Genomic DNA, 22,738 nt, shown 5'->3' with positions numbered 1-22,738 from the left:
AAATAAAATAAAATATAATATTTAAAGTACCTTTTATTTTAAAAATACAGAGAATCATTCTAAAATTGTATTATATTTATTATATTTTTTTATCTTTTCAATTAAAATTTTTATAATTCTTTTGTGTTCGTGAGTTTTTTTTTTCTAGTAGTTTTTTGCTTTTATCTCACCTTACGAGGGCTTGATTGATGGCTAGCTTAGCTAAAATGGTTAAGAAAGAGCAAAATTATATTGTATATATTTAATTTGATGTACATGCTATTTTAATCCACCGACAATTTTTTTATGTTTTATATAAATAGTAAATATTTATTTTTTAATAATATTTTTAATACGTGTAACCTTACATAATAATTTTTTAATTTTTATTTTATTTAATCAATTTTACATGTGTTTATTTTTATTATATTTTGATTAAATAAAAATTTCACTTTGACAAACAAAATCATTAAACACATCGAGGTCAAAAGTATGTATTGCAATGTCAAATATCTCTATCTTTATCTCTTGATTTTTTTTTTATTTTTATTTATTGTTAATGACTATTTTTATTTATTTATTAACACTTATAGTTTTTGATTTATTTAATTATATATATATAAATATATAAATTTTTTAATTTACATTTAAATGTTTTTTTATATACAAAAACAAGAAAAAAAAACTGTGCACATAATTTTTTTAATAAAAAATATATATCCATGTGCATGTCGCGAGTCGAATGACTAATTACATTCCTAAAATCCAAACCCTTCATGAATTACGAAAAGGTGAAAGTGAGCATTCTACACGCACATGTTTTTTCAAACATTGCCAAACCCACTCAAACACTTCGACTTGCAAAAGCCCAAAGTTCTCCGTATTACCCCAAAATAACAACCACCACGATAACAATTATAACTATAATTTCATCTCACCATGTCAGTGACATGTGGCCAATGGTTGTTGAAGCCCTTGGTATCAGCTGCTAGTACAAGATCCTCCCACTCTTATCTGTCTACTGTTTCAGTGTTCAAGCTCTTCACTAAAGAGACACCAGCCCAAGTCTTTGCAGCAAGAATGGCCACCAGTAGCGGAGCTGACAACAAGACAAACCCCGCCAAAGTCATTGATTCACACTTGCACGTTTGGGCATCTCCTGAAGAGGTAAACCCAAAATCCCAATATTGGAGACACTTACAGCCATTTCTTTCGTTTTCAATCTAAGATAATTGCTTTGCTTCTTGCCTAATGATGAATACCCACAAGTGCTACTACTTACAAAATTCTCCGTACTGGCCTGATTTCTAATTCCTCTTATTCTTCTTGTATATTTGGTGTGCTGTGCTTGAAGGCTGCAGGTAAATATCCTTACTTTCCAGGTCAAGAACCCACTTTACGTGGAGATTTAGATTTCTTGTTGCAGGTATATATGTCTTTACATCAACCTACATGATTGTCTGGGTTTAAGGTTGCCTATATATTATGTTGAGATCTTTGAAATTCAAGAATGTTAGTTTAGAAATTAAGTCACTTTTTATTCTCGTATTAAATCGGTATCTTGATCTAGTACACATTGTGGTCATATTAAACTGATTGTGCATCAACATTTCTTCATTCGACTTGGTGAAATATGATGACTTCTTTTAACTTCTTTGATCCCATTGTGGTGCTGTAGACTAAATTCATGACGAGTCATTCCCTATCCCCGTAGTTTTTTTTTTAGTATCTTGATTTTGTTTTCAAGACCAAATCAACTCTGTAAGTAATGTAAATGAGAGAGGTTGCTGCTAACTGAAACCAATCCTTTCATATTTGCTATCTGTATATTTTGTTTGTTAGATGTTCATGTCGATAATCTTGAATTTCAAACTCAAATCAATTCATGTAATACATATAAAGAAAAACTGCTCCCAACCTAAACACTTTTTTTTTTAATAACTTTCATGTAATAACTGGATAACTCGTGCTGTTCTGTTTTGCTCCGCTACAGTCCTTGGAAGAAGCAGGTGTAGACGGTGCACTCATTGTACAGCCCATTAATCATAAGTTTGACCATTCTCTAGTGACAAGGTTTGTTGAAGTTGTATGTATTCAGTGTTTATAGTTAGTTAATCTGGATGTCATATATTGCATTTGTACATGAACTGGCATACTGGTAGAAAGCCTCATAAAAATGTATGGAACATCCGCTGTAATTAATACAGCAATCAGCATATAAACAATACAGTTTTTCTGAAACCCCTCGATGCTCATATGCGAGAGACAGAAAGACAGAGTTCAGTAGTCTGGGGTTTAGCAATGTTTGATACGTTATTCTGCTCATATGATTTTGGTTAAAGAAATGACATTTTGATATTTATTATACCCCCTCCAAAAAACAAATCTGGTGGTTCACATAGCATGGGAGCATGATCCTTTAAGACGAGGACAATAGATGATACTTTTCCACTAAATACAAATTTCATTGGCTGTTTTCTATGTACTTCTCCAAAAGTGCTATAAGCTATTGTTTAATGACTGAATTTTCCTTGGCCAGTGTCCTGAAGAAGCATCCAAACAAGTTCGTTGGTTGCTGCCTTGCAAATCCTGCAGAAGATGGAAGTGGACTCAAGCATCTCGAAGAACTTATTTTGAAGGTGTATTCCTGTTATTTCATAGCCGTAACGTTGCCTTTGACGGATCATTCTGACATTTTCTCTGGTGTCTATTCATGCTAGGATGGTTATCGTGCTGTTCGCTTTAACCCATATCTGTGGCCATCAGGAGTAAAGGTAAAATTCTTGCTTGTGGTTACCTGAAATTGTCAAGTTTCTAATACATTTGTAGCTCAATAAGTTAAAGGCAGGAGGGGAAGATTTTTCTGTGGCTGCTTTCTCTTGCTTTGAACTGATAGATACGTTTTGAACTTGTTATTGTTTGTCTTCATTACAAGAAACACAGAAACAAGTGGACTGTTTAACTTCTGTAGTTGTACCCTTTTAAAAATGTTGTACATTTGTGGGATATGAATCTGCTTTTCTGAGCTAATGTGGGTTAAGAAGGAAAATCTTCAATAGCAATTGAATACACTGTTAAGAGACGGGGCTTGAACTTCCATGAGAGTTATCAATAATTTTTTTTTATTGCTGGGCATTAGATTAAAATAGAGAAGTGCTGGGGTTGGGTTGATCTAGGTCTTCGAAACTCATAAACTACACGATTAAGATGCAATGTAAACTCCCTTTTGAAATTTGTAACAAACATCAAATCTTAATTCCCTGACATATGCAGTGCACTGAGATAATTACCAAGAAAGTTGTATTCATCGAAGTTGGTAAATTATGCAGATGACAAATGACATTGGAAAGGCACTGTTTTCCAAAGCAGGAGAACTTGGTGTACCAGTTGGTTTCATGTGCATGAAGGTATAACCATTCTTATCCAATTTTCCACTCAAACCAAAAGCTCAAAAGAACTAACAGAACCCTATTTCTCGTCATGTAAAATTTACTTCCAAGTGCACTGCAATATTTGCCTGAATGTTTGGGATAGCATTTACAAGGTAAAATCTTTTCAGGGTCTCAATCTCCATATTTCAGAAATTCAGGAATTATGCACAGAGTTTCCTTCCACAGTTGTATTGCTTGATCATTTGAGTTTTTGCAAACCACCAACGTAAGCTGTCTCTTAACTTCTCTTGATTTGATGAAGCTTTTCAATCTTTATCTGGGTGGAAGACAAATTAGCTGTTTTTGTGCATGTTATCGTGCAGAAATGATGAAGAAAGTTTTGCCTTCTCTGAGCTTCTGAAGCTATCAAAATTCCCTCAGGTATGGTTTCGATGCTTGCTTGATTTGCATTTATGACTGATGCTGCCATTTGGTGAATCCAAGGCTGCCTAAATTTTAATCAAACCCAGAACAGTGGTAGACAGCCTCCACTTTCTTTCCTTTTGTTTTCGAGTCTTTTTAGGAAAAGACAATAATCATAGATGGCATGAAACTAAGACAAGTAGATTTTACTTTCTATTAGATTTCCTTTTTAGATTTCTCAAGCTCTATGTAAGGTGTCTTATACTTTCTCATTAAATATACTTATCTTTTCGCAGACATCTTTTTTTGTCTCCTCATGAGGTTACACATAAAGCTTCCGAGATGATCAAAACATTTCAATCGAATTTGAAGTCAATTTCAATTATTAGTTACACTGTTAAATGCCTTATTCTGAACCTTTTCATCTATTTAATTACCTTTCCTCCATGTAGCATCCAAATCATCCAGTTGATGACACGGCTTTTTCATTTGTTCCACAATGAAATTCTATTCCCTCTTCTTATATGGCATTCAGATCATCCAGTTGACTCCACTGATTCTTTATCTGTAAAATGAAATTTTATACGTGCAGGTGTATATTAAATTCAGTGCCCTGTTCAGGGTGTCAAGAATGCCATTCCCATACCAGGATCTGGCCCCCCTCCTCTCCCAAGTTGTTTCAAGCTTTGGCGCGAGCCGAGTCATGTGGGGCAGGTAACTGCTTTATCTATCATCTTTCCTATCACCCTAGAGATTAGAGAGAGGCATGCATGGCTATTCTTGACATCTTCTTTTCGCTCCAGCGATTTCCCCTATGTTGTTCCTGAATGCGGTTACAAAGGTGGAAAAGAAGCAGCACTATCCATCGCCAATCAAGTACCTTTATCATCATCCGAGTTGGAGTGGATAATGGGTAAAACAGTGATGCAACTCTTCCAAGGCCAATGGGTTCCATGAGCTTGTACCAAAAAGATTACCCCCGCCATGCAAATCACAACAGAAGATGGTTAATTGTATGGGAAATAATTGAGGAATGTTTCTCTTAGCCTTTCACAGGCCCATGCCTGATCCTAAGTCTCCATGTTTTCAGAGACTTTTGAAGATGCTATTGGATGGTATGGGCTGAACATATCAAAACTTACCAATCCATCCCGTCCTTCCAATTTTTTTTTTTTTTTCCCCTTTTGCTAGATCATTTAAATCTTATGAAAGGTAATAAGTTTTCCATGCCCAGATGAAGGTAACGCTTATGAGATATGCAATACGAAACTTACAAGGGAAAAAGACTTTCCGTCAATGGAATTATTCAATCAGTTGCGCTAGAGCTGGACTGAAACTTACAGATAGCGTAGGAGCGCAAAACACATTAACAAACATTAAAAAAAAAAAAAAAACCTATGCATGTTCCGATTTACAATTTCTTGGGTGTTGATTCCAAACAATCCAGTAACCCAGCAGCATTCCTCTTCTTCTTCCTTCTCCTCAACTGGTCACATATGTAAGCCCTCTCCAGTTGCTCAACCCTCTGCGATAGCGAGCTCAACAACCTTGTTTGCATATCATTCCTCTCAAATAACTCAGCCATCAATCCCATCATTCTCTCATTATCCTCCATCATCCTCTCCAGTAACTCTTTGCCCCTCCTCCTTGTACTCTCATCATTGCTTTTCACTTCTCCTTCATCCCCTTTCTTCTCAATTTCCACCCCACCGGAATGTTCTTCTTCATCATCTTCCTCCATCAAACTCGCAGAGGAATCCGATTGACTTTCCGTCTGACTCGTTCCCATACAATCACCATCTTTATCAACTTGTTTTTCCAAATCTCTTTCTTCTCCTTGGCAAGCCGTCTCATCATTCACCGCCTCTTTCAATTCCACGGTTTCATTAACCACTTCCAGCACCCTCTCTGGTTCACAATAATCACTCATCAACGTCGGCACATCACCATCACATTCCACTTTCCTCTCACCTTCACTAGCCATGTCAACATTCTCCAAAGTTCCATTAAACTCTTCCCGGGCCTCTCTTGAATCAGCAAGCACAGAAACAACAGCCTCAAACTCAGCAGCACCATTCTGCAATTCATCAGCAGCATTAGCAACACTGCCATCTTCTTCCTCTCCTTCTCCCGTTTCATCCACACCTTTCTCTCCAGCTGACACAACAGAATCATCACCATTAGCAGCAGCAGCGATAGAATCAACAGTCTCCTGCAACGCAATCGCCTTTTTAATAACCGCCTCCCTACAATACCCGACACCAGAATCCACTCCTCGCACCGAATCACAATAATCACTCATCGATGTCGGCACATCACCATCACATTCCACGTTCCTCTCACCTTCACTAGCCATGTCAACATTCTCCAAAGCTCCATTAAACTCTTCCCGGGTCTCTCTTGAGTCAGCAAGCATAGAAACAACAGCCTCAGACTTAGCAGCACCATTCTGCAATTCATCAGCAGCATTCGCAACACTGCCATTTTCTTCCTCTCCTTCTCCCGTTTCAGTCACACCTTTCTCTCCAGCTGACACAACAGAATCATCACCATTAGCAGCAGCAGCAGCGATAGAATCAACAGTCTCCTGCAACGCAATCGCCTTTTTAATAACCGCCTTCCTACAATCCCTGACACCAGAATCCACTCCTCGCACCGAATCCAACTTCAACAACAAACTCATTAGCATCTCATTAATCTTCAACTTCTCCTTCTGATCTCTTCTCATTAATTCAACAGTCTCCTTCATCAAAATCCTCTTCTCAGTCTCATCCACTTGTCTCTTTGTCGCCAAAATCTTCTTCATGCTTTTCCTCACCAGGAAGCCTCTAAACACCTTCTGGATCTTGATTGCAGATTCGGATCTGGTCCGCTCCGACCCGACGTAGCGGACTGGGATTGAAACCACTTTCTTTGGAGGGACCGTCGTCGTTCTGTGATGAACTGGAATTTGAGGGGAAGAGGAAGGGTAGTTACGGTGAATCCTGTAGAATGGAGTATCCATGACTCAAATCAGATCTTGTTGGGTTGGAAATTGAGGTTTTTTTTCTTCTTTTTTTTCCTTGCTTTTAGTATGCGAAGATACTTTGTGAGGGCTACATGGTGTGAGATTTATAGAGAAGGATTCTACATTCGTTCCATTCCGGATGGGACTGGCGAGTTCCAGAAGGTTTTCCTCCGGGTTCTACTTCTAGAAAACAGTCGAATGTTCTATTTGCGCGCGCGTCCAGTGAAATAGATTCTGACGTGTCGCGTGACGATTGCTTGCTTATTTCCTTTCTTTCTTAATCCGTCGTCGGTTGCGTGTTTTTGAGAAATTGAGAATGTAACCCTTTTGTTTTTTTTATTTTTACTCTGGTGCACCAATTTCTTTCGATTTTGCCAATCAAGTACTTTCCTCAATTTCTAATTTTCCAATATGGTTTTTCTAGTAGAAGTACCTCCTCCAAAAGGATATTATATTTAATTAATAAAAATATTTTAAATTAATAAATGAAAATATCAGCATCCCATCACTTCAAATTAATATTTCACTGAAATGTAAAGCCAGCTTTAGCTCTTTTCTTTTCTTTTTTGAAAAAAAAAAAAACTGCAAGGATGATTTGCCTCTACATCGAAAGGTAACCATCTAGCCAAACTACCATCAACCTCGTTAAATCAAAGCTGTAATGTATTTTTTTTCCAGTCAAATTATAAATTTAAATTTAATTTTAATTTTTTTAAATTTTTTTATATCGTTTGATTTGCTAATATTAAAAATAAATTTTAAAAATAAAAATATTAATTTGATATATTTTTTAATAAAAAATATTTTAAAAATCAGTCGCCATTATCCCGATAAACACTACCTTAGTCTTTACAAATTCAATATTTTTTTAAATGGCGACTCGGGAAGAGCCGATTTTCGGTCCAAGACTCATCTTCCTCGTTAAATATGAACTCCTTCGGCCAGCACAGCTGTGCTGAATAATTTGTTTGAAGGGGATGGCTTGCTGCCGTTTGGGCCATGCCCAAACAGCAAGCAATGGCACGCAGTTTGGGTCAAGGCCTAATAGCAGGGATGCCTATCCTTCAAGGCCCTCAACAACAAATCAGGCCGAGTCCCAGTCATTCTAAGACTGAATCCAGTCCGGTGCAGATTCTCATGAAGTTTAGTGAATGACAATACAAGGTAGAGTTATTTTATTTTTAAAAAACAGAGATAGTTTGACACCACAATATCTTATGCTTATTAATGAATTATCGATGCAGTATTATTTTTCTCACCAATAATTATATTCTCAACTTTTTTTATAAAAGAACATTTATTTTCATATTAATTAACTTTATGATACCAGCTATTTCACCAATAACATAACGAAAAATGACACGAACAAAAATTAAATAACAGCAAGATTTATTATAAGTTAAAACTCTAAAAAATCAAGAACACCATAACTATAAAAAAAACTTAAAATATTTAATTTTTATTCATTTAAGTCTTGTTTTTCAAAAAGTTATTATAACCCTTTATAAAAAAAAAACTAAAAAACCCTTCAAATAGAAAATTTAGGAAAATCTAATAATGCCAACATGGAAGCAAAAATAAAAAACAACAAAATGAACTAAAAAAAATATTTTTTTTTTAAAAAAACTCAAATATTAAAGAGAATTTTTTTTTTCTTCAGTACTCCACTCTTATAAAGAAAGTTACTGTGAACAAGACATATAAATGTCTTGGATGACCAGTTAAACGAAAGAACAAGTTCATTCAATAACACCACTTGGAACAGAAATCGAGGTGAGGCAACTCAAGGCCATTCAAGGGAACTCGAGGCTACACGATCATAATATGCAAAATAGACAACACAACCATTAACCATATATATTTTTCTCTCTCCTAAGCTCTCATTTTTCCTGGGGCTATTCTTTCCTTTTCTCTTATAATTTACTGATTGACATGAAAAAGTCGAACTTGTTATTGCATGAGAGCGTGGAACAACCCGGCCCAAGCACTTCAGCCAATCTTCACGACTTCATCAAGACTATCGAACCAAGTATATATATAGAACAAATGCCGCGCTTCATTTAAGAGTAGTTCCGAAGAAAAAGAGGAAAAATTAAACAGAAGGAATGTGCTGCAATTGTTGGTGGCAACAGTACAGAATACCTGACAGTTGTTTGTAATTCAGATTCTAGATACACCTCAAAAACCCTAAATGAGAAGTGCTAAAAGCATTTACATATGGTCAATCAAAAGCATGCACGATGTAGAGGTTCGAGCAACTTCTTTGAAGTTTAAGGCACTAAGAACATGAGATGAAGAGCTATAGTACTGTTGCAAAAACTTCAAAGCTAATTTCATACCAGTCATGAACTGGAACCATGGACCATGAGATGGGATGGACCACAGTAATGTCAGCTTACCAAATCATGAGAACAAAGATTAATGATCAGATTCAATTGTCTGGAAAAGCAATAAGAAAACAAATAGTTGTAGTTTTGGAGAAGCTAAATCTCTAATTGTAAGTTAAACAAGAGAGAGGATGGAAGGGAGAGATCAGCAAGGTAGATGAGGAGGGAAAAAGCGACTGGTCTAAGTTAGATTCCATTTAGGACTGCAGCACAGTCCTAATTAGCTTTAACAGCCCACCCTTTTTCTAGATTTCAAGGGATCCTATTTCATTATCCCGGATCACTGTTTTTGCATCATTTATGGTTGCCATTCTGTAGGATCAGTTGTTCACTTTGCGTGAACTTCCCGTTCTTTGTTGATCAAAGAAGCTAGATACATCTCATCAACTGCAACCAGAATATTTCCAATTAAACTTGCAGCTACTATTATCCCAAGGACCAGGGAGAACTCTGACCTCAGTGTAAATATTTGATACAACTTGCTAAAAGAACGAGCTTGGAAATAGTTGTTTTATTCAAATTGAAGTATGGTTTAACATCGACGAGTCTTGTCACACTAACAACTGCTATTTATTTGGCAAATTCCACAGTCCATCTACACTTCCAAAACAAAAATGTTTTGAGACTTGAACAAATAGCAAGATGCAACAATAAAATGTATGTTTGTGTGTGCGGCTCAAAAGAAAACATGCATAAGAAAACAGGACATGAAGTGAGGACTGATACTTAAATATTCTCAACCAAGAAGATTGCCTTGAAATTTTCAATGCTGAGCGTGAATTTTGAGGGAGGAGAGTGAAAAGAAAACAACCACGACAAAAATCCGTCCATCACAACCCAACATGTGTTGTGTATAGAAGAAGAGGATGCTGCAGGCAATTGACAGCACGACAGGAGAAATTTTTTGACCACTAGGTAATGCTTCACGCGCCACCAAAACTCCATGGAACGTTCCACGCACCTCCATAAACTTAGTTTTTTTGGCTGATTAGATGGAGGACTAGAAAATCAATTTACTACTACAATCCGCGATGAACTCTCTTTAATCTTCAGTAAACTTTCCCCGCCATTTATATTTTTGGTAAATAGTTTATGATTTCGATTATATATATCAACACAAATACTTGTCGTTGAGTGGGAAATCACGGACACTCGACTTTTAACAAGATTATAAAGTAGGATTACATCTGAAGTCGCATTTTCATCAGATCTCATAACTCTCTTTTTAGCACCTCGCTTGCTCCCTCCAGAGGAAGAATAAAATTTATAAGAACATTTGAAATTGCAAGGAGCTGAAACCCAATTGTATTTTCACAGTGATTTGAACTCGAACTGCCTAGCAGCTCAGAAATTGATGCCTATAATATTCAACACATCGAAGTAATGAGCTCCCCGATTTCAACAAAAAGTTTATGATTACAGTTATTCGTAGGGCCCAAGACGTAGGCAAGCCCTCATGAAAATCCACAATTGAATCAGTTAACCAGGCCCGCAAGCCCAATTTGTCAACAGCTCGCCCCTGCTTCAGCAAAGCAAGTCACCTATACAAATTAAAATAAATAAAAGAAACTTAATTCCGATTTTTTTTTAAAAAAAAAACCAGACTCCCGGAGTCCATCGTGACGATCATGGCATTTTGGATTATCGTCACCGAGTTGCTGCTACTGCTCTTCGTCTCCCTTTCTCTCGCACTCTGTGCTTGTGCTACTGCCTCCTGCTTCACTCTTAGTTTTGACTTCCGATAATTGCTTCGATTTTTAAGGCTTAGATCGCACCGTTTTGCAGATGTTTTAGGCTTAAAAGTCAATTTCATCCTTGTACTCGAGGTTTATTCTTAATCCCACCACTACACGAATTCTTGTCATATAAGATGCAGAAAATTATAAATAACCAAACAACAACAATAAAATTTTAGATTCTTCGGCTGGGAATTTATTATAGCAAAAAATGCTGTCGAGAAGCTTGTGTAGATATATATATATATATTAAATAAAATTATTGGACCAGCAGAACACATAATCAAATAGCAAGTTTTTACTGAGACACAAACTCAATTATGCATTAGCTTGTGGTGGACGATGCACCATAGTAATTTAAAAAAAAAAATCTTAATAACAACACTATAAGCCTTAATTTCGCAAAAATCGTACCAGTTTAGTGAGTCAGCTTAATAAAAGACTCTTAGTGCCTTTAGTAATACTGTTTCAAAAAAGCTTTAATGTTTTCAGTAATACTTTTTTATAGTATTATGATCAACTATACCAATAATTGAAAGGAAAAAGTAGAGAAAAAGAAAAAGAAAAAACATGAATAAGTGACATTACCGAAAGGGATTTGTACAAGATTAAGGAACATAATCAATGTTATAAGCAAAGAGTTCGGGTAACAAGGAGTTTTTTTTTGTTTTATTAACGTGAATATCTAGAGTAGAAGCAATCAATTAATGCAATATATAATGAATCCCATCAAGATTTAATTATATTTTTTATATTTATCAAATAATTATTTAATTATTATTACTTCAAACACAGAAGCAACATACAAACCAAACCCACTCTATCCATCACAATTCGTGCGATATATCTGAATCTAATTAGCTCCGTACACTGATAAAACTATTTTATGTTTCGTCCCTAGTGTGGGGATGTAAATCACATAATGTTTCTTATCAATCATGGAGTTAGCTTCTCGTGTCTTAAGCCTGAAACTATGTACATTATTACAAAAGAACAAAAACAGTACCTTACAAGACACCTTTCATAGATTGTTATAACAGTGGAATGAAACTTTTGTCATTCTCAGGAAAACTAAACAAGTTTATAATTAAGGGTAAAATTATATTTCTTAAAGAATTTATCAGGCTTTGCAAAATAATTGATTGAGAACAAATTAGTGAGTATATTTTTTTAATACAGTGAAATGACTTTGTTTCTTTTAGAAGTAAAAAAAAAATCTACACCTTTCGACTAGGGATTTCTTTTTAAAATTATTTAAACAGTAAAATCATGCTAGTAAAATAAAAATAAAATACACTTGCACATAAGAGCTTATTCATCGTTTTCTTTTGTTTGGAGTGACACAATTACTCTTTAAATTAAAAAAAAAAATTGATGAGGCTTGTTTTAAAGATGTTTTAGTCTTTTCATTCTTGTTCTTTTTTTAGATTTACTTAGGGGTGGTTTGATAATTCTAAAAAAATAAATATTATTAACACAAAAATTGTTGACACTTGCAACACACTCGTCAACATGTATAAGGTTGTCTGGTTACCAAATGCCGCCATCTGTAGGGACATTAGGGACCGACGAGCTGTTTTTTTTCTGGTGATGTGATGCGTGCTCAGAAAGAAAGTTCTGTTGGGCTCCGTTGCCCAGTTTAAGTTAAGCTTTTTTTAGATCATTTATAAAAAAAATGACCTTTTTTTTCCTTTTAAATTCAACATTTGAGACATGGTTATTAGATCTTGAGCTTCATTATTTGTTTCACTTTTTTTGTTTTGTTATCTCAATCTTATATCCCATGTAATGGGTTAGTGAAGTTAACTCGAGTTGATTCAAGTTTTTTTTCACAATCTTTTTTTTTAAATTGATTTTTTTAACAATTTCATTATTTGACATTAAATTATTAACCCTTGAGCCCTGTGATTTTTTCACTTTTCTTTATGTGGGGTTATCTTAATACAGGTTAGGCAAGTTAACATGGGTTAGCTCGGGTTTTTTTAACGTATTTTTTCATTTAACTTTGGTATTTTTTGCTAAGTCCTTCTTTTAAAAGTCCAGTTTTTATTTTTTATCTTTGATCTCATGCATAGGGTGAAGGTTAATCAAGTTAATTTAGGTTGACTTGAGTTTTTTTCTCAATGTTTTTTATGAAATTGATTTTTTTTCAATTTAATCATTTGGCATTAGATTATTGGCCTTTAACCTTTGTCATATTTTTACTTTTCTTTCTACGAGGTTATCCCGAGTACAAGTTATCAAGTTAACTTGGGTTAACTCATAATTTTTTTAAATGTTTTTTTATTTAATTTTAGTTTTTTTGCTAGGTTTTTCTCTTGAAAATCTAATTTTTTTTATCCTGATTTTATATTGCGGATGATGGGTTAATTTAAGTTAACCCGATCTAACTTGAATTTGTTTTTTCGATGTTATTTTTAAAAATTATTTTTGTATTTCATCTTTTGACTTAAAATTATTGTACATTGAGCTTTACAATTTTTTTTTTCTTTTCCTGCGAGTTATTTCAATGGATATTATTTTGTACATTAAAAGAAATTTAACTTGATCCGATGCTGCGAGCAAGAAATAGTATGAACTAAATAGCCTTTTGGTCTATTGATGCAATGTTGAGTGGGGCTATTATCATCCTCTCGTGCTCTAAAAGAAGTCCTTATTGCCGAAAGGTTTTTAAGCCACCTTTTGTTTTTACATGTCAAAATAATTCTTCTTAATCCATCGATCATTAGCGATCTGAGGTGAACCTATAAATTATCTAAACACTGTAAAAAAAAATAGATGTTTTTTTTTATAGTGTTTTACTATTAATATAAATAGTAAGGCATTTTAATATATATTTTAATTGTTTTATATTAATTTCGTATTTTTGCTAGCCGGAGGGGTTACAAAACTAATTAAGGGCATGGGTTTAATTATCATTGGGAGTGTTCATATTTGCTAAATTGTAACAGACAATTTGTCCCTGTAACATTTTTTTCTTTCAAAAAGATAAAGTTAGGCCAAGTGCGCGACTGCCTGATACGGTGAGCTTGGCTCTATGCTGTTTTTTATTTATTTATTTATTTAATTTTGACACTCAAAATTATTTTTTTACTGCATCCACTTATTTTTCAGTTTTTATATAATTTTTAAATTTTTTTATTAGAATTTTAATAATCTTTTTTAAAAAACAATATTAACACTGATAATAAATTGTTTAAATCAAAATTATTATTTTTTTATTATTAAAATTCTTAAATAGATATGGAACATGATTTTATTATCTTTATATTTTTTTTTAGTTTTCAATCACATAAAATATGTGTTGACTAAGATAAATAAGAGATACATTAATACAAAAAATTATCAAGATATTTTTTTTTTAAAAAAATTATTATATTTTCAAGTTTAATAACAATACCAACAAATTTTCTGAGACATGTATATTTTTTTATATTTAAAAAAACTTGGATCCCCTCACAATCTAGCAAGATCATACAAACTAATTATGTAATCAAAATAATTGCAATTCATCATAAGACGTCTGTGATACTTGTGAATTGAGATACTCCATTTAAGATTTAAAAGAAATCATTTGTTATACAGGTGGTTTTTAAGCAATTTCTTAAATATTATTTAAATAAGTTATGTGTGGTTAATATCTCAAGATAAAAGAGATATATTTGTATTTGGTTAGAGAAATTAAGATAGAAACATAAAATAAATCTATTTCTAAACTAATTTTGGATAAATTCAGAACATAAAATACAGAGATATATCCATTTCGTCTCAATTGTTTTCATCATTTATAGATAAAAAAAAAGGTGGGGATACGGGTTTGCATCTAGAAAAAGAAAAGAAAAGGAATGTTACGTACCGGGTGTATATAGCAAAAATCCCTGGAGGGTCGATTAAAAGTTAAGATTTCTTGCCGACAGCTAGCGTCTTCATGCATTATAATTAAGATCTGAAGACATGTGAGATTAGAAAGTCAACATGCTTGATGCTGGAGATGGATCTATGTACTTGTCTTGGTACCGATAATTCTCGAGTGTTCGAGGGCAGAAGATTCGAAGTGACTGGATGTATGACCGAGTCAATATTGACGTGTAAATGAAACTGGTCCTCGAGTGATTATCACTCCACGATGCAAATTAGTAAAAGATGCACCAATTCTCTCCTGCGATGTTTCCAGGAACAAGCCATGAGATGAAAAAGGTTAATGATGCTCCATCAATTCAATGAAATATACTCCGTGATTAACTTTTGTTGCATAAGTTTCTAAAGGGAATAGAAAATCTCATGCACGATACTAGAAATAAAGCATTTGCTTATTTCTAGTCAGCGACAATTGCTAATGGTGTATATTAATCAGAAAAAAAGAAAGAAGAAGAAAGAGACAATTGCTAATGGTGTCGCGTCGATCGATTACATCCACATCAATCCGTCATGACAGGAAATGGTACATTATATATTATATTATATGTAAAAACTAAAAGAGCACATTGTTTTAACTCACAATGAAACTACTTTTTTGTTCTTGGGTGGCAATTTTTTAAAAAAATTAAAATTTGGTTCTTGAATTATTTTTTTCATAATTAAGCCTTTTTAATCCCACATTATAATCCAATTACATATTTTTTAGAAGTAAAGGTTCAATTAAAAAAAAATTAATATTAAAAAAAAAAGATAAAATAGAAGGCATCTCTGTAATTTATTTACAAAGTTCATTTTAATCATTTATTTTTTTAAATTATTAATTAATCAATCTTTAAAATTGTTAAACATTACATTTTAGTATCAAATTTTATTTCTTTTTATTTGTGTACTTTGTTTTTTTGTTTTATTTTTTTAATTTGTTTTTCTTGAAGAAAAAAAGAAAGGTCAATGGATTCTTTCAATTTAGAGAGAGAATGTTGTATAAAAGTGAAGTGACATATAACAATAATTTTATATTATTCCCGTGTAGTCAAATTTTTTGATACAACTTTTTAAAATGCAGCCTAGCTCCAGACATGTATAAAGAAGGCTAGTAGATTCAAACTTACAATTTAAAGAGAGAAAATTAAATAAAAATGAAGTGATATGTGTGTCTATATATATATATATATATATATATATATATATATATATATATATATATAACAAAAATTTTATATTATTTATGTGTAGTTAGATTTTTCGATATAACTTTTTAAAATGCAGCCTAGCTCTAAATGTGTATAAAAATAAAGTTTTAAACAATTTGATTACTCCATTTTGACTTTTAAGAAGACATTTTTATTCATTAGTGATATATAACAACAATTTTATAGTTAAGGTAGTTCATAATTCTGCGTTTTCTTAACTTCATTATCGGAATCCTAGCTTATCTAAGGTTTTAAACTTGCCTATAAAACATGTTTTTGGGGAAAAGAAAGAACAAATAAGTAAAGGCATAACTGTAATTATTTTTTTTCATTTTCATGATTTTTTTGTCCTAGTATTTTGCATATTGAAAATTTGGAAAAATATGGGCAATATTCCGTCAGCAACGGAGCCACCCTTTGGTCAAAACAAAGAATGCAAGCTTGGGGACTAGTGTGTATCTATGTTTGGTGGCTTTAGTGGCTCAAAGATGACTAGGTATTTGATCGAGTTGAGGCATCTGTACAATATCAAAACGTAGTTATTTATTTATTTATTTATTTATTATTGTTATTGATAGCTCTGGCTTAGAGGCTAAGTGGATTTTTGAATGTGTTTAATGGTTATTATGATACTGTGGGTACCATGATTAAATTGTTTCTGTTTCACCATTGTGGAACCTCATTTACTATGCGGGTTTGAAGTGTCATGGGATCAAGTTTCACAATACGATAAAATTGAAAAAATACTTTTTTTTTTTAATGTAAAATCAAAGAAAGTAGAGGGAGGTCAAGCTATTGTTATTCTATATCGGTTAAGAGACGAGAATCTTACTTGTTTATATAATATGAGGATCTCTTTTTTCTCCAAGAAATATCTTTTTAATAAGAAAACTTACCACATGACTGAACACACGTTAATTGAGATAATATAGTGGTCGACATGCATGTTCAAATATGAAAATTTTCCAGGTTTTCCACCTGGAGTTTATTTCTTCAACAAATTTTGTGGCGGCACCAAAACTTTTATTGAGGTAGTAAAATATGAAAAATTATCCTGTCATTCAGGATAATCTCTGTATCCTACGAAAAGTACATTTTGATGGTGAAATAAAAAGAGTACATTTTGTACATGTACAATTGTAGTGATTAATTCCCCCCTCCTTTCACAAGGGCAAAAATATTTGCCAACGATGTTGATGATGTAATACTAAACAAATTTCAAATAGATTATTATTATTGAATAAAGAAAATTATAGAATTGCAACTTGACATTTGAAAGAATTCTTGTAAACATCAACCGATTGTCTTTCAGATAATAATTGATCTTTTTAATGATACAAACAACAAATAAAATTCTTTAATTAAAATCTTTAATTTGAATTATTCGTGAAGGAACTTGTTGCATTTCACAAATAAACAAAGACATGGATCCAAATATTAAATCTAGACTTATAGATACAATTAAAGGAAAACTAGATCAAGATTTAAGATCTAGATTTGAAAACTAGAAAAAAGTAAAACTAAGGGAAAAATATATAATCCCTGCCAACGGTAGCTAAGATTAGCTAGGATTGGAGGGTGTGATGACTAGAGGGAGGGAGAGACAGCTGGGCTTTATTTTATTATCAATAGGATCTTAATGTATTCGTACATCTTGTTTGCATGCATGTACATAAGCAGAACCTACAACCAACGACTACAAATGGGACATTGATTTCGTCAGGGAAGGAAAATATAAATTGGGCAGGGCAGCACCCCGATTGCTAGGGCATCCAAGTATGATGTTGTCTAAATGATAATTTAATGTCGGAGTTATTTAAAAATGGAAACTGTTGATGTCTAGTTGCCCAACTATTTCTATTTTGTTGAAGTAAATTGAAACTTCTAGCCAAATATATATTTCTATTTAGAATATTAAGGCTATATATTTTTTAAAAATAAGTTTTCGTATGCTCATCTTGTCATATACGGTAAATATTTTTAAAAAGTAACATTAATCTTCTATTAATCCGATATTTATCCTAGCTAGGAATGATTACGTTGCTGGCATAAATAATAAAATTTACTCACACATCGTCATCTTGTGAATTCATAAACTTCATACTAGATATGGTTTTCTATGATTGCATTCTGGTTTGGTGACGTACCTGTAAAATAAGTTTTTTTTAATTAAAATAAATGATTCTATAATGTTTAAATTAATAAACACAGGAGAAGTTAAATGAATGTGTGAAAAGATAGCGTGTGGCAGAGAGAACAATGATGTATGTTAAATAAATAAGAGAGCTTGAGTCTACCTTCCTTCTTACATCGTGATTTGTAGTATTTATGTACTTTGTAGACTTTTATCCAAAACTTGTATAATTTGATGATGCCAAGTATTAAATAAACTTAATTGGTGAAGAAAAAAAAATTATAAAAATATTTATCTTTCTAGAAAATTTAAGTCATTACTTAATGTATTAAGCTTGCTATTGATATATAGATTGATGCTCGTGAAAAAGTTATCGGTTATAAAAATAGCTAAGATAAAAATAAATAACTATTAATAAAAATTAACAACCAAAAACTCAGCACGTAATCATTTTTATTGATAATCATCTATGAAAATATTCTCTTAAAATAATACAAGTTTTTTTGGGAAGGAAAAAAATGATATAGAAAACTTCCATGAGAGATATAAGAGAATTAGATAGGGTAAGCTTTTTTCTATTTATGAGCTCGGTTGACTCTTTTTGAACAGGTTTGGTTTGACTTTTTCCCCATCATGTGTGAATAAATTGTCATAACCATCAAGGGGGAGATTTTGTGTGAATGACTCAATATATTAAAATGTGCACAAAAATAATAACAAATGAATAAATAATTAAAGTTGGATGCATAGTCAACTTGGATGGTGGAGTGACATTTGAAATGCCCCTGGCTGGTAGCCTGGCGCAAGAAATGGTCCATGGCTGATCATAATTGCTCATTTTTTTTATTTAATAATAAAATTTCAGTCACATAAATATTTTTGAAAATAAGAAAAATAGAGAAAACATGTTATAATCTATATTTCCAAAATAAATCTGTCTTTAAGACAACAACAATAACCGATAAATAAATAAAAAATCGAATTAGTTCCGAAATTCGGAAGAGAAGCTAGGATTGCCAATGCTGTAGAGGGAGTGCATGACCGTTTATATTATTAACATCACGAGGGGGCACGTATTAAATGTTTTTAAAAACCGACCAAAGCTTATGATTTCGAGTATAATTAATAGAATACAAGCAAGACATGGCTTATTGATTACTCCAACACAACTAATTAATCTCATAATACATTTTGGACATAGCAGAGCTTAGGATAGGAATCGAGTGATCACCACCTACAAGTGGCTAGCTAACACGCCTCCATGTGTGACATCATTTTAATTACGAGTCAATTTTATTTTCCCTAGGAAGAAGTCAATCTCATGCTTTGAACTGTGCTGTATAATCAACTCGTTTATTACTATATTATTTATAATTGCGGTTCAACGCTAGTTTTGATTTTAAATTTTTTTTTCTGAGGTTTCAACTGATTATTTTGATGTATTAAGCGATAAAAATTAAAAAAATATATTATTTTAAAATAAAAAAACATTTTAAAAAGTAATTTTTATTAAACAAGAGTCCCTACATCTACATGTCATCGCTGGATTCATCATCATCTAATAAATTGTAATGTGCATCTCTTTCTTGACTATGATTGATACCTCTATTTTTTTTTCCCCTTTATTATCGATTTAAGAGGCGAAAAATGTTTTATTTTAGTTTGTGGTCAGATGGGCGGTCTCGTAAGATTTGGATGAGATAATCGAGGTTAATTGTCTTCCAACCGTGAATCCTCCAAACTCTGAAGCTGAGATTCTAAACCTTTATTAATATTATAGTCTGCTATTTGTCCTTTGAGCGGACACACAGAGGGAACTGGACAAAAGCAACTAGCCCGCCTTGGCATAAGACGTACATTTTCAACTAAATTGCTCTTATTTTGGGAAGGATTGTATAGATTCTCATGTTTTGCCTTTTCCTAGCTGAATCGTTTGCGGAAAGGAGGATTCATACTGACAACTTCCTCCACCACCTTGATTTTTCCCAAGTCAAAACCAATTAGTTCACATACTTCACTTCTGTATAACTTGTTTGTATAATTAGTTTTCTGTCCTTCTTTATTATTAACCTGATAACCCGTCAACTTAGATTAGACAAGTGAATAACCTAGATGTTTTTATAAAAAAAAAAAAAACATTATTTCAGAGTTTTTTTTTATAGAAAAAATTGATTAATCCACCCAAATTGCTATCCTGAATTCAAGCTACGTTGAATCTTATATATATGATTCGATGAAATATAATGAATTCCTGTTGGGGTTTATATTTCGCATATCAAAATAAAAACAAAAGGAGGCACATGATAAGACAGCAATATTAGACGGCTTAATTAAACAGAAATTCACATAACAGAAGTAAATCTTACATAGATGGCCTGGATATACTTTTCCAGTCCTCTGCTTATCCTGTACAGTAGTACATGATTAAACATAGGATAAGACATAACTCAACCTTAAAGGCTTAACCCCACAGCTCACCTTACCACACACACATACCTGACAAGCTCTAATTATCGAAACAACAACACAATTCTACATAGACTTAATTTAAAACTGATTCAAAACAATCATCCTCGATGGGCTGAGAAGGTGATAAGATCCATAATTCTTGGCAAAGCTACATCCGCGATGAATCTTGTTATCAATACCAGTGTCCTCCATAGCCATCAACACTTTGTAGAAGATATCAACGTTGCAGGGTAGTGTTAGAGGGCCTTCAGGGTTGTAACCATACTCAGACTCTGCTTCTTCAAGCAGAATCTTGAATAGTGGGTGGTTTGCATACTCTGTCTTGATCACAAACCTTTGTTTCTGGGGTCCAACGTAGACTGAGAAGCAACCTTCAGGAGCTACGCGTGATTTCCTGGAATGTTTTTGATCATGGTCGTCTTCAAGTGAAACTTTAATATGCGGGCATGATTTGCTCTTTGGTGTTAAAGAACGTTCCAGTCTTGACGTTCTCTTGCTTCCCCTGCCAAACGATATGCATCTCTCCCATGTCTTGATGATCAGATTACCTTTGAACTTTCCTTTCCCCTTGCTCACATCCATTCAAAAATATATGTTTATGATGACACGAAATACACAAAATTTGTACGGCAAGAACTAATTAAATATAGCTAAAGAAAAGTATTGATGTATATTGTTGGACTTAGCAACACATACCACCTCCTCAATCCTTATAATTGAAAACAAGGTAAAAGAATTGGTGATTTGGGTATGGAGTTTCTACTTAACTAAGAAGAAAATGAGAAAGAATGCTTTGATCATATGTTAATCAGATGCATAGTGGATTCAGGTTAACCTCTGTCATAAACCAAATAAACCATGACCTTCATCCTTGGCATCATTGAGTTACTCATATCTACTAAACAAAGAGAAGAAGTGGTCGTGCAAATTAAAGGAAAACAAACAGCTAGAAATTGTTTTGACAACAAAGTGAAACAGAAAGATGATTCAAGATAAAATATTAGACATAACTGGAGTATATCTCAAGAATTGGGGGAGGGATGAAGAGGGTGATGGAAGAGGGCAAATCAAGGAGCCAGAACAGATAGAGTCTCACAAGATGTTCTCTCACTTGCGTCTTCAAGGGGTCAATCTCGGCATGGAACGATTATAACTAGCTCTGTCCTAGTTCATATATAAAGCCCACAAATGGACATAAAATATTGTTGAAGATGCCCTCTTGTCAACGCAAGAAAGGTCTATTTCTGTTACCTCTCTATCTTTGGCCTTTTATGGGTTTCTCTTTCTTTTCTTTTCTTTGTGAGAGATTTGGCTTCCGGGATCCCTAAAATGACAAGAAGTGGCTAGTTTCTGTGAATTGAGAAATTTACAGACAAGTGGACAACCAGGTTTTACTTTTTGTTATCATGGCTGTAAAATATTATTTTTATAGATTTCTTCTTAGATCACCTGCTAGAACTGTTTTTGGATCGACGTTGCTAGTGGTATGTATTATATATAATTTTTGTTTTTTTCAACGAGGAATTAACCTCTAGCTGCTAAATACTGCTGACAACTATATAATTCGCGGACCCAGTATTGGTGAAATGATAAGAACCTGCAATAATGTACATTTCAAAATCTATGTATTGTTCGAAATTGCATATTAAAAGATAATAAATAACTCATTAATTCCCACAGGATCATTTTATACCAAAATAGCTAACAGGTTTATTTTTAAGAAATTCATCAAATCAAGGGTTTCTTTTTTTTAATCTTTGGGAGGGTGACGAGCGGCCATCACCCAAAGATGGAGTTAGGAATTTTAGTTTGATATGAACAAATCAAAGAATTTTTTTTAGAAAAACTAAAATTAATTTTTTTTATTTTTAAAATTAAAAATCTAATTTATGGAAGAAGAGGTGCTAGAAAAAAAAATAAAAAATTCTTGCCCCTGCCCCTGCCCCTGCCGCCACCAGTCCCCTAACTCCGCCTCTACTCAAAAGTCAAACCTCTCTCTCCCTAAAATACAAACCTCAATCGTATAATAATAAATTTGAGTTTTGCTTGCACGTGACTTAGGAGGAGTTAAGAGAGCCAGGAAAAAGAATTTCCATTTCATAATCTGACCAGCACAATTCACGG

The 22,738-nt window shown here is 33.2% G+C and overlaps 3 protein-coding genes across 4 annotated transcripts; 1 reads left to right on the top strand and 2 right to left on the bottom strand.

Moving 5' to 3' along the window:
- Positions 1 to 828: 828 nt before the first annotated feature.
- LOC133701885 (uncharacterized) lies at positions 829 to 4,936 on the top strand. 2 transcript variants are annotated; one of them, XM_062126052.1, is made up of 10 exons: positions 834 to 1,146; positions 1,334 to 1,405; positions 1,973 to 2,052; positions 2,519 to 2,618; positions 2,700 to 2,753; positions 3,309 to 3,386; positions 3,539 to 3,636; positions 3,734 to 3,791; positions 4,366 to 4,487; positions 4,577 to 4,936. In XM_062126052.1, the coding sequence occupies exons 1-10, from the start codon at positions 919 to 921 to the stop codon at positions 4,728 to 4,730; spliced, it is 1,044 nt and encodes a 347-aa protein (XP_061982036.1). In that variant the 5' UTR covers positions 834 to 918; the 3' UTR covers positions 4,731 to 4,936. The 2 variants fall into 2 exon arrangements, with proteins under 2 accessions (XP_061982037.1, XP_061982036.1); XM_062126053.1 differs by lacking the exon at positions 1,334 to 1,405 and having other exon boundaries at positions 829 to 1,146.
- Positions 4,937 to 5,184: 248 nt separating this feature from the next.
- LOC133701987 (uncharacterized) lies at positions 5,185 to 6,777 on the bottom strand. The gene has a single exon (XM_062126174.1). The coding sequence runs from the start codon at positions 6,775 to 6,777 to the stop codon at positions 5,185 to 5,187; it is 1,593 nt and encodes a 530-aa protein (XP_061982158.1).
- A 13,674-nt stretch (positions 6,778 to 20,451) lies between these two features.
- LOC133701062 (auxin-responsive protein SAUR32-like) lies at positions 20,452 to 21,945 on the bottom strand. The gene has a single exon (XM_062124843.1). The coding sequence runs from the start codon at positions 21,194 to 21,196 to the stop codon at positions 20,693 to 20,695; it is 504 nt and encodes a 167-aa protein (XP_061980827.1). The 5' UTR covers positions 21,197 to 21,945; the 3' UTR covers positions 20,452 to 20,692.
- Positions 21,946 to 22,738: the final 793 nt, after the last annotated feature.

Source organism: Populus nigra, chromosome 8 (genome assembly GCF_951802175.1).
Source record: "Populus nigra chromosome 8, ddPopNigr1.1, whole genome shotgun sequence".
NCBI classification, from domain to species: domain Eukaryota; kingdom Viridiplantae; phylum Streptophyta; class Magnoliopsida; order Malpighiales; family Salicaceae; genus Populus; species Populus nigra.
Note: the sequence above shows the minus strand (reverse complement) of the source record. Positions and strands in the feature narration are given on the sequence as shown.

Excerpts from the sequence above, each read along its gene's own strand:
- LOC133701885 (XM_062126052.1), top strand. The coding sequence starts at position 919 with ATGTCAGTGACATGTGGCCAATGGTTGTTGAAGCCCTTGGTATCAGCT. Across the intron at positions 2,754-3,308 it reads TGTGGCCATCAGGAGTAAAG|ATGACAAATGACATTGGAAA; the intron begins GTAAAATTCTTG and ends TAAATTATGCAG. Across the intron at positions 3,792-4,365 it reads AGCTATCAAAATTCCCTCAG|GTGTATATTAAATTCAGTGC; the intron begins GTATGGTTTCGA and ends TTATACGTGCAG.
- LOC133701987 (XM_062126174.1), bottom strand. The coding sequence starts at position 6,777 with ATGGATACTCCATTCTACAGGATTCACCGTAACTACCCTTCCTCTTCC.
- LOC133701062 (XM_062124843.1), bottom strand. The coding sequence starts at position 21,196 with ATGGATGTGAGCAAGGGGAAAGGAAAGTTCAAAGGTAATCTGATCATC.